General features: G+C 46.2%; 1 protein-coding gene across 1 annotated transcript in view; it reads left to right on the forward strand.

The window, feature by feature from the left end:
- The window catches only part of slc4a2a (solute carrier family 4 member 2a), a 30,625-nt gene extending 19,765 nt beyond the window's left edge, over window positions 1-10,860 (forward strand). The window contains 13 exon segments of the mRNA XM_078287441.1: window positions 27-211; window positions 781-916; window positions 919-999; window positions 2,108-2,311; window positions 3,231-3,379; window positions 3,506-3,700; window positions 4,191-4,400; window positions 6,997-7,086; window positions 7,386-7,552; window positions 7,767-8,020; window positions 9,430-9,599; window positions 9,965-10,138; window positions 10,540-10,860. Of these exon segments, the coding sequence (XP_078143567.1) occupies window positions 27-211; window positions 781-916; window positions 919-999; window positions 2,108-2,311; window positions 3,231-3,379; window positions 3,506-3,700; window positions 4,191-4,400; window positions 6,997-7,086; window positions 7,386-7,552; window positions 7,767-8,020; window positions 9,430-9,599; window positions 9,965-10,138; window positions 10,540-10,614 (2,090 nt within the window). The 3' untranslated portion in view covers window positions 10,615-10,860.
- The last annotated feature ends 1,308 nt before the right edge of the window (window positions 10,861-12,168 follow it).

Here is a 12,168-nt window from a genome sequence, read left to right on the forward strand (position 1 = left end):
TCCTCTCCTCCTCCTCTCCTCTTCAGGTAGTGTCAGTTTCCTGGATCAGCCCTCCATGGCGTTCGTCCGGCTGCAGGAGGCGGTCCCGCTGGAGTCGGTGTTGGAGGTTCCGGTTCCTGTGCGGTTCCTCTTCCTGTTGCTGGGCCCGCCCACCGCCAACATCGACTACCACCAGATCGGACGCTCCATCTCCACGCTCATGTCCGACAAGGTGAGCTCAGCCGGGTCACGGCGCCGCGCCCCGTCACGTCCCGGGACACTAGATGTTTCAACATGATCTGATGAAAAGTCGTGAAATGAACACAGATTTAGCTCTTTGTGGATTCTGTGACAAAAACATGAATTGGACATTTTCAGCTGCAGGTTGGCTAACAGTTCAGTTTAGGAACTAAAACAACTTGGTTAAGGTTTGGGAAAGGCTTTGGTCTAAATAAGAGAAACTTTCACAAAAAAATGAATTTGACTCACGGTAGAATTTCCCTTCGTACAAGCTGGGAAATTGGGAATTCAACCGGGATTGAAGTGAAACTCATCGGCCATCCTCAACTCCCTGACTCCACCGAGCTGCTTCAGTGTGACTCTGCTCCCTCTGGGTACTTTACTGTTAACGAGTCGAGTTCATTTCATGTTTTTCTCTGAGATCGGTGGGGTGTTGAGAGCAGAGCAGGACTCCAGGTGATAGTTGCTTTTCTGCAGAGTAACTCATCAGTTTCATGCAGCTCAGTGCTGAGTCGGCGCTCAGCGGTGAATCCGGATGACTGTCGTCTCCGTCTGTCTCAGCACTTCCACGAGGCGGCGTACCAGGCGGACGAGCGCCAGGATCTGCTGACGGCCATCAACCGCTTCCTGGACTGCAGCGTGGTGCTCCCCCCCTCGGAGGTGGGCGGGGACGAGCTGCTCCCACTCCATCGCTCGCTTCCCAACGGGAAATGCTCCGCAAGAGGGATGAGCAGAGCGGCAAGCTGCAGGCCCCGCCCCCCAAGAGCCTCCATCTGGAAGGTGAAGGTCACATTACAACTCATTACAGCTCGTATTCACAACATGCTGTTTCTAAGAGTCACAAGAATGCAACTGAGGCATGTGATGGATGAAAAAAACAAAGAAACGATAATATTAAGTTCATGAAAACTTGACAATGAACCTCTTCAAGAAAAACTTCCTTTCCTTCCTTCATACCTTCACTGCAAAAAATGACAAGCTGTCCATTGATTTTAACCTTCTTTCATGATATTTGTAGTCAAATCCTCTCACTGCTCTGGCAGATAATCTGCTGGTTTCAGTAAATTTCACTTGATTCAGGCCAATATCTTCAAAGAAATCATCATAAAACAATGAAGAAAATCTGGAAACAAGAAACTTTCCCAAAGACAATTTCACTTTTACCAAGAAAATGTCCTGAAACAAGTTACATTCTCCTGAAAGAAGAGTAAACCTGTGACCTCTGACCCTCAGCCTCCTTACTATTGGTTAGAGATGAGACGATTTGTTTCTCTCCTGATCCGACTCGATACCTGATCTGAGTTCAGGATCAATACAACCAGGATACCATGTGATCAATAAAAACTCAACTGTGCAGAATTCTGTTTATTTCTGAGACTCAAATCTTTCTAGCGATGCCATTGGCTGCTAGAATGTAAACAACAATTTAAAAACGTCATTACAAAGTGACAATAATATAATGTGGATGGAGAGCTTGTGAAACTGTGATGGTCAAGAGTCTCATTAGTGATTACTACAGCAGAATAACATGGAGCTGATATCACCATTCATGTTCCTGACAGCAGAATAACATGGAGCTGATATCACCATTCATGTTCCTGACAGCAGAATAACATGGAGCTGATATCACCATTCATGTTCCTGACAGCAGAATAACATGGAGCTGATATCACCATTCATGTTCCTGACAACAGACGGACTGACACATTTTGTATTGAGATATATTGAATTTCGACATATCGTCTCATCTCTGTTATTGGTTGCTTGTAAGGTTGCTGGTTGCTTGTAAGGTTGCTGGTTGCTTGTAAGGTTGCTGGTTGCTTGTAAGGTTGCTGATCTAGTTGGTGCAGCTCTGAGCGGACTGTCCAGTAACTTGTCGTTCTTCCAGACTCGCTCGTTCCCTCGAAGCCCGGCGCCGACCCTCTGCGGCGCTCCGGCCGGCTGTTCGGCGGTCTGATCAGCGACGTGAGGCGGAGATATCCTCAGTACCTCAGTGACATCAGAGATGCTCTGAACCCGCAGTGCATGGCCGCCATCATCTTCATCTACTTTGCTGCTCTGTCTCCTGCCATCACCTTCGGAGGACTGCTGGGTGAGAGACAGAGAGACAGAGAGAGAGAGAGAGAGAGAGAGAGAGAGAGAGAGAGAGAGACAGAGACAGAGAGAGAGAGAGAGACAGAGAGAGAGAGACAGAGACAGAGAGAGAGAGAGAGACAGAGAGAGAGAGAGAGAGAGGGAGAGACAGAGAGAGAGACAGAGAGAGAGAGAGAGAGGGAGAGACAGAGAGAGAGACAGAGAGACAGAGAGAGAGAGAGAGAGAGAGAGAGAGACAGAGACAGAGAGAGAGAGAGAGAGACAGAGAGAGAGAGACAGAGACAGAGAGAGAGAGAGAGACAGAGAGAGAGAGAGACAGAGACAGAGAGAGAGAGAGAGAGAGAGAGACAGAGAGACAGAGAGAGAGAGAGAGAGAGACAGAGAGAGAGAGAGAGAGAGAGAGAGGATGTAATGGAGTGACAGCAGCTGTTGGTATGGAAGCCTGTTGAGGACACACTGTATATTCATACATTTTATTTACACCGTTTTCCCATAACAAGTTAATTCTTTGTCAAGTTATTATATTGTTATTTGTGTCATCATCATGACATCATCATGACATAACACATTTTATTTTTCTGAGATAATGAGAAAATGTTCTTGAGATCTGAGGACATAATGAGATCATTTTCTCAAAAAATCATTTTCATTGTTTTCTGGAGATATCGAGTTATTTATGTCATTATCTGGGGAAAACAAAGAAAATAAACAAATTATCACAGGAAAACTGTAAATAAAATGTATGAGTTCATCACTTCATGTCCTCAGTGGGCTTCCGTAGCTCGGAGCAGGAAGGCGAGTCAGCAGAAATCCACTTTACTGAGAGGAGTTAGAAAGGATCCTGGACATTTTGTTCCCAGAGTTTTACTTTGTTAAAGTCATGCGATGTGAAGGCTGAGCTGTCCGTCACGTGACAGGTGAGAAGACGGAGGGTCTGATCGGTGTGTCGGAGCTGATCGTCGCCACGGCGATGCAGGGCGTGGTGTTCAGCCTGCTGGGCGCTCAGCCGCTGCTGGTCATCGGCTTCTCCGGACCGCTGCTGGTGTTCGAGGAGGCGTTCTACTCTGTGAGTCACCGCACATCTGAGCCGGTTCAGTCTTCTCTCAGGTGCTCAGTGCGTCTCACTGTGTGTGTGTGTGTGTGTGTGTGTGTGTGTGTGTGTGTGTGTGTGTGTGTGTGTGTGTGTGTATAGTTCTGTAAGGACAACCAGATGGAGTACCTGACCGGCCGGGTGTGGATCGGGTTCTGGTTGGTGCTCATCGTTCTTCTCACCGTGGCGTTCGACGGAAGCTTCCTGGTCCGCTTCGTCTCCCGCTTCACGCAGGAGATCTTCTCCTTCCTCATCTCCCTCATCTTCATCTACGAGACGTTCGCCAAACTGGTCAAGGTGAGGTCAGAGGTCAGAGGTCAGAGGTCAGAGAGATCCGAACACCCTGAGTCATCTGTCTTCCGCTGTAAACGAACGGAGCAACAATAGACTTTGTGTGGAGATGCATCTGCTGCTTGTTACTTCTGTAAATTGTAAACTTTCATAGCTGTTGCTTGTGTTGAGGTTCCAGTTCTGTACTAAGAACCAGAAGTGTAGAACAAGAGGGTTCTCACTGGAACAGATGGACACACACCTGGTGCTGGGCCATATAATCAATATCACCATACTCATAAGGATAATATATATCATGACACGGCCCCGTCTGCAACATCACATGTTAAATAATCACATGAATGTTCATCCCACATCAGCGTGTCATCACCATCTGATTCACTGAAAGAGGATAAATGATCATATTGATTATCAGCTCTATTGATCCTGTCTTCACAGCTCCTCGCTCTTCCCACTGAGCCGCTGTCAGCTTTCTTCTTTCTGTCGATCTCTCTAGATCTTTCAGGAGCATCCTCTCCAAAGCTGTTACCATGGTAACGACACAGCGTCCTCCTCTCTGTGTAACTCCACCCTGGCCGCCGGGAATCCTGGGAAGGTTGTGGGAGAGCCCAACACGGCGCTCCTGTCTTTCGTCCTCATGTCGGGAACCTACTTCATCGCCTTCTACCTGCGCAAGTTCAAGAACAGTGCCTTCTTCCCCGGCAGGGTCAGTATGTCCACTCAGGGGTCATGTGCACCGACATGTGCACCTACAGGTCCATGTGCACCGACAGGTGCACCTACAGGTCCATGTGCACCTACAGGTCCATGTGCACCGACAGGTGCACCTACAGGTCCATGTGCACCTACAGGTCCATGTGCACCGACAGGTGCACCTACAGGTCCATGTGCACCTACAGGTCCATGTGCACCGACAGGTGCACCTACAGGTCCATGTGCACCTACAGGTCCATGTGCACCTACAGGTGCACCTACAGGTCCATGTGCACCGACAGGTCCATGTGCACCTACAGGTCCATGTGCACATATAGGTCCATGTGCACCGACATGTACATGTGCACCTACAGGTCCATGTGTACCTACAGGTCCATGTGCACATATATGTCCATGTGCACCTACAGGTCCATGTGCACCGACAGGTCCATGTGTACCTACAGGTCCATGTGTACCTACAGGTCCATGTGCACTGACAGGTCCATGTGTACCTACAGGTCCATGTGCACCTACAGGTCCATGTGTACCTACAGGTCCATGTGTACCTACAGGTCCATGTGCACATATATGTCCATGTGCACCTACAGGTCCATGTGCACCGACAGGTCCATGTGCACCTACAGGTCCATGTGTACCTACAGGTCCATGTGCACCGACAGGTCCATGTGTACCTACAGGTCCATGTGCACCTACAGGTCCATGTGTACCTACAGGTCCATGTGCACCTACAGGTCCATGTGCACCGACAGGTCCATGTGTACCTACAGGTCCATGTGTACCTACAGGTCCATGTGCACATATATGTCCATGTTCACCGACAGGTCCATGTGCACCGACAGGTCCATGTGTACCTACAGGTCCATGTGCACATATATGTCCATGTGCACCTACAGGTCCATGTGTACCTACAGGTCCATGTGCACCTACAGGTCCATGTGCACCTACAGGTCCATGTGCACCTACAGGTCCATGTGCACATATATGTACATGTGCACCTACAGGTCCATGTGCACCTACAGGCCCATGTGCACCTACAGGTCCATGTTCACCTACAGGTCCATGTGCACCTACAGGTCCATGTGCACCTACAGGTCCATGTGCACATATATGTACATGTGCACCTACAGGTCCATGTGCACCTACAGGCCCATGTGCACCTACAGGTCCATGTGCACCTACAGGTCCATGTGCACATATATGTACATGTGCACCTACAGGTCCATGTGCACATATATGTACATGTGCACCTACAGGTCCATGTGCACCTACAGGCCCATGTGCACCTACAGGTCCATGTTCACCTACAGGTCCATGTTCACCTACAGGTCCATGTGCACCTACAGGTCCATGTGCACCTACAGGTCCATGTGCACTGGGTTTACATGCGTACAAATATCAGAGCTGGAAGGTAACTCAGTCCAGTTCCTCCAGTTCTGTCCTTCAGTCCAGTTCTGAGGTTCTGGATCTTTAGAGTTTTTCATTCTTCAGACTTTCTTCTTCTCCTCTACATTTATCTGCCGGCTGAGTCTCTAGTTACTTTGCAGAATAATGTTTTACATCAAAACATACGATGAGCTCATAAAATATGTTTCATTGTTAGAGTTTAAACTCCAACAGTATCTGGAGCAGTTAGACAACATTAAAATACTTCTGACAGGTTCATGCTTCAATAATTTAACTCTCTGACAGAATGAAGACTTTTACTTTGATACGTCAGAACATTTTACTGATAATACTTCTAGACTTTACTGAAGGAAACTTTGGAATTCAGAACTTATTATTATTATTAGACATATTTTTCCATCATGGTTTTGATACTTTTACTGAAGTAAAAGATTTGAGGACTTTTTCCACCACTGACAGACAGACATGTGTCTGTTGTCCTCATCACAGTCTGAAGAACCTGCCAGTCAGCATCCTGTCCACTGTAAAACCACATGGAGGCACGCATATTGGTTCTAAATGTGTTTTTCTACAGAAGCCCATTGAGGACATAAATTCATATATTTTATTTACAGCATTTTCCCATGATAAGTTAATTTTCTTTGTTTTCTCGAGCTATCAAGTGATTCATGTCATTATCTTGAGATAACACTGTTTTTTTCAGAGATAATGAAAAAATGATCTTGAGCTCTCGGGATGTAATAAGATCATTTTCTCATTTTCTCTGGATCACAAAGATTGTTTTCCTGAGATGATGAGATCATTTTCTGCTCGGAGCTAAACCTCCTTATGCAAATATTCAGGATCTCGTCAGTCAGCAGCTCAAGCTGCAGATCTCCAGGAACAGTCTGATTTACTTCTTTATCTCAGGAAAACAAAGTTTGATTTTCTCCACATAAGAGACTTCCTCTCTGCCCGTTACTTTATCTCTTTATCTCTTTATCTCTTTATCTATGATGTCATTATCTTGGGAAAACAAAATGTGTTATCTTGAGATAACAACATTAATAACTTTATCTCAAGAAAACAGAGAAAATGAACTCGTTACCACAGGAGAACAGCGTAAGTAAACTGTATGAAAATGTCCTCAGTGGGCTTCCGTAGTTTCCCCTGCAGCGTCAGGTCAGTCAGCCTGTGTGTTTCAGCTCCGCAGGATCATCGGAGACTTCGGGGTTCCGATCGCCATCCTCATCATGGTGCTGGTGGACTACAGCGTGCAGGACACATACACACAGGTCAGCAAACCAATCAAAACTTTACTTATACAGTGACTCCTACAAGTAAACACTATGAGGAAATCTCAGGCTGAATAATGGAGGGGAACCAAACAGACGTTCAGTCTGAACATCGTGGAGCAGAACAGCTAGAGGCAAAACTAAAGAATAAAATAAGACACGATATGAATTAATACAAATAATGAAAATAAGATGAGCTAGAACATGACAAAGTCCCGGTCAGACCGCAGCAGCCTGAGATCCGCGAAGGCTCGCGTCAGACATTTGAAACGCCTTCTTCCCATTGGCTCCCCGTGCAGAAACTGAGCGTGCCCAGTGGCTTCTCGGTGTCCAGTCCGGAGAAGCGCGGCTGGCTGATCTCTCCGCTGGGCTCGGACGGACGGTTTCCGGTGTGGATGATGGCGGCGAGCGCGCTGCCGGCTCTGCTCGTCTTCATCCTCATCTTCATGGAGTCGCAGATCACAGCGTAACAAACCGTCTTCTTCTTCTTCTTTTATCCTCTTCTGTCTCTGTAAAGCAGTTTGTGACCAACCTGTGAATAAGAATTACATTTATTTATATAGCACTTTTTGAAACAGTTACAAAGTGCTTTACAAAGGAGTAAAACCATAAATAACATAACAATAATAATATGAATAATAATGATAATAATAATAGTAATAGCAGTACTGTGTGTTCAGGCTGATCGTCAGTAAGAAGGAGCGCATGCTGGTGAAAGGTTCTGGTTTCCACCTGGACCTGCTGATCATCGTGGCGGTGGGCGGAGTCTCGGCGCTGTTCGGTTTGCCCTGGCTGTCCGCCGCCACCGTGCGCTCCGTCACTCACACCAACGCTCTGACCGTCATGAGCAAGGCCGTCGCCCCCGGAGACAAGCCCCGCATCCAGGAGGTCAAGGAGCAGAGGGTGACCGGGTTTCTGGTGGCTGTTTTAGTCGGTAGGTCTGTCCTACACTGTAGTACTACTAAAACTACTACTACTAGTACTAATACTACTACTACTACTACTACTACTACTACTACTACATTGAAACAAATCCACCTTATCACACTATTCACTTTTACTGAGAACGTTACTGAATGGATCTACAGCCACACCACAACAAGCTGACTCAGCTGCTCTCTGCTTCTAGCTGCTTCTACAGATTTACACTTTATTAACTAACACACAGTTCTACAGATTTACACTTTATTAACTAACACACAGTTCTACAGATTTACACTTTATTAACTAACACACAGTTCTACAGATTTACACTTTATTAACTAACACACAGTTCTACAGATTTACACTTTATTAACTAACACAGTTCTACAGATTTACACTTTATTAACTAACACAGTTCTACAGATTTACACTTTATTAACTAACACACAGTTCTACAGATTTACACTTTATTAACTAACACACAGTTCTACAGATTTACACTTTATTAACTAACACACAGTTCTACAGATTTACACTTTATTAACTAACACACAGTTCTACAGATTTACACTTTATTAACTAACACAGTTCTACAGATTTACACTTTATTAACTAACACAGTTCTACAGATTTACACTTTATTAACTAACACACAGTTCTACAGATTTACACTTTATTAACTAACACACAGTTCTACAGATTTACACTTTATTAACTAACACAGTTCTACAGATTTACACTTTATTAACTAACACAGTTCTACAGATTTACACTTTATTAACTAACACAGTTCTAGATTTACACTTTATTAACTAACACAGTTCTACAGATTTACACTTTATTAACTAACACACAGTTCTACAGATTTACACTTTATTAACTAACACACAGTTCTACAGATTTACACTTTATTAACTAACACAGTTCTACAGATTTACACTTTATTAACTAACACAGTTCTACAGATTTACACTTTATTAACTAACACAGTTCTACAGATTTACACTTTATTAACTAACACAGTTCTAGATTTACACTTTATTAACTAACACAGTTCTACAGATTTACACTTTATTAACTAACACAGTTCTACAGATTTACACTTTATTAACTAACACACAGTTCTACAGATTTACACTTTATTAACTAACACAGTTCTACAGATTTACACTTTATTAACTAACACACAGTTCTACAGATTTACACTTTATTAACTAACACAGTTCTACAGATTTACACTTTATTAACTAACACAGTTCTACAGATTTACACTTTATTAACTAACACAGTTCTACAGATTTACACTTTATTAACTAACACAGTTCTACAGATTTACACTTTATTAACTAACACAGTTCTAATGTTCCTCCATCATGACGTGACAGCAGAACCTCTGATCCTGGTCCTTCCCCCCCGCAGGTCTGTCCATAGTGATGGGGGAGGTTCTGCGTCAGATCCCCCTGGCGGTCCTGTTCGGGATCTTCCTCTACATGGGGGTCATGTCTCTGAACGGCATCCAGCTCACTGAGAGGCTGCTGCTGCTGCTGATGCCCCCCAAGTACCATCCTGACCACACCTACGTCCGCAAGGTCAGCCCCGCCCCCGCCGCCTGGCCCCGCCCCCGTCAGCTGGCCCCGCCCCTGTCAGCTGGCCCCGCCCCCTGCCACGTCCACCTGTCTGTCTCTGTTGAACCTGTCTGTCCCTCCTCCACCTGTCTGTCTCTGTTGAACCTGTCTGTCCCTCCTCCACCTGTCTGTCCCTCCTCCACCTGTCTGTCTCTGTTGAACCTGTCTGTCCCTCCTCCACCTGTCTGTCTCTGTTGAACCTGTCTGTCCCTCCTCCACCTGTCTGTCTCTGTTGAACCTGTCTGTCCCTCCTCCACCTGTCTGTCCCTCCTCCACCTGTCTGTCTCTGTTGAACCTGTCTGTCCCTCCTCCACCTGTCTGTCTCCCAGGTGCGGACGCTGCGGATGCACCTGTTCACGCTGCTGCAGCTCACCTGTCTGTCTCTCCTGTGGGTCGTCATGTCGACGGCGGCGGCGCTGGCGTTTCCCTTCGTCCTGCTGCTCACCGTCCCGGTCAGGATGCTGCTGCTGCCCCGCCTCTTCAGCCGCAGGGAGGTGCAGTGTGTGAGTCCACACACACACACACACACACTGAGACACACACACACAAACACACACACTGAGACACACACACACACACTGAGACACACACACACACACAGAGACACACACAAACACACACACTGAGACACACACACACAAACACACACACTGAGACACACACACACACAGACACACACACACACACTGAAACACACACACACGCACTGACACACACACACACAAACACACACACACTGAATATGAAACCTATGAAAATATTCACATTTAAAGATACTGAGTGTTTCTGTATCAGACATCAAACAGCCACACTGCTCAAACTCTATCATCTCCAGTTATTATTACTGATGCTAAATGGTTACCATGACGACCTGCAGTCTGACCTTTGACCCCGCCTCCCGCAGCTGGACGCTGACGACGCGGAGCCTCGTCTGGAGGAGAGGGAGGATGAGTACTCACACACCCAGATGCCGGTGTGAGGTCGGACGCTCCGCCGACCAATCGGACGTCCGCTTCCCGCTTCATTAGCATATCTGACGCCCGGCGGGAGGATCGTATCGCTTGCTGAAATCCTGTTTTTTAAAATCTCTTTTCTATTCCTCTCTGGAAGCAGAGAGAGGCTCCTTTCTCTCTTGGTGACTCGACACCTGAAGCTCTCTGCAGCTGATCCGGAGTCAGCTGCACAGCTGACTCCGGATCAGCTCAGGAGCGACTCGTGTGTTTTCTATCTGTCTGGGTGTTGGTGAGAGGGAAACACTGGAACCATGAACATCATGGCTTCAGATGGCACAGCAGTTATTTTATTATAATAATATTATCTTCCTGTTGTAGTTTATTCACAGTGAGCAGAGAATTTCAAATGTGTGGATGAAGACGATGTCAGAAATGTTTCAGCTGGTCAACAGGGAGAGAAGAAGAAACATCTGAGCTTCTTCTTCTTCTCCTCTGAAGAGCGGGTTCCAGCGGCTGAGCGGAGCTGCAGGTTTTAAATCTCAGTGCAAATTAACATTTAACTATTAAACACAAACGTCTGCTCTCATTTCTGCATTTGTAAAAGCAGTGAAACATCAGTTCAGGTGTTTGTGGAAAGCTGCTGATCAGTCTGTAAGGATTAAAGGTCCCCCCCCCCCCCCCCCCCTCTGAAAGCCCCCCAGCTCCTCTAACATGAACCTGACTAATAAAGACGCTGTGACCTGATGCAGTCTGGACTCTACATTCAATTCAACAGTATAGTGTGTGTGTGTGTATTTCACTGTGTACCAATGAGTGCGCAGTGCCTTGTCAACCCGCTCCTGCTGTTTAGATAAGATTAAACTTTATTGATCCCCTTATTTCAACAAATTAAAAAAGCACAACGTACAGAAACACAGTAACAGTGTTGAAGGAGAATCTTCTTGCTTCTGTGTTGACGCATTTCTGAATGAAACAGAGTTAGGGCGGGAAGCGTCAGTGGGAGGGGCTTATTTGAATATTAATGAGTTATGGAGGAAGCGGTTGTGGAGGAATGTTCTCCGCCTCCGCCGCTCGTCTGGGAGAAGAGTTTCAGGTGAAGCAGCCAGAAGCAGAAACACTCCTGCGTCCATGTTGAGCTGAACTGAGCTGCATGCTGGGAAAAAACAGTTCTGTTCAGTTCTGAACCGATCACTAGTGATCGATACGTCGGTCACTAGTGATCGGTTCAGGGGAAATCGACCCCCCCCCCCACACAGAAAACAACTAACGAGGAGGAAATCTCACCTGGATGAAGGAGTGGACCCAGATGGACGTCAGCCCCCCGGTGTCGGTGTTGGATCAGGAGGATCCGGGCAGACCATCAGAGGCTGAAGGACCTGCAGCAGCAGCTCTGGGACTCGCTTCCCTCTGACATCACTTCCTGTTGACATGGCACGTCACCAGCCAGCTGTTGCCATGGTTGCGGCGTGTTTTCAGTTTTATTGGAGATATATATAAAATATATAGAGATATATATAAATAAATATATATATATATATAAAAGAAGGTTCCTGCATGCGTTGCATCATCGGTGCATTACA

The sequence above is a fragment of the Centroberyx gerrardi genome, chromosome 13 (genome assembly GCF_048128805.1).
Source record: "Centroberyx gerrardi isolate f3 chromosome 13, fCenGer3.hap1.cur.20231027, whole genome shotgun sequence".
Lineage (NCBI taxonomy): Eukaryota > Metazoa > Chordata > Actinopteri > Beryciformes > Berycidae > Centroberyx > Centroberyx gerrardi.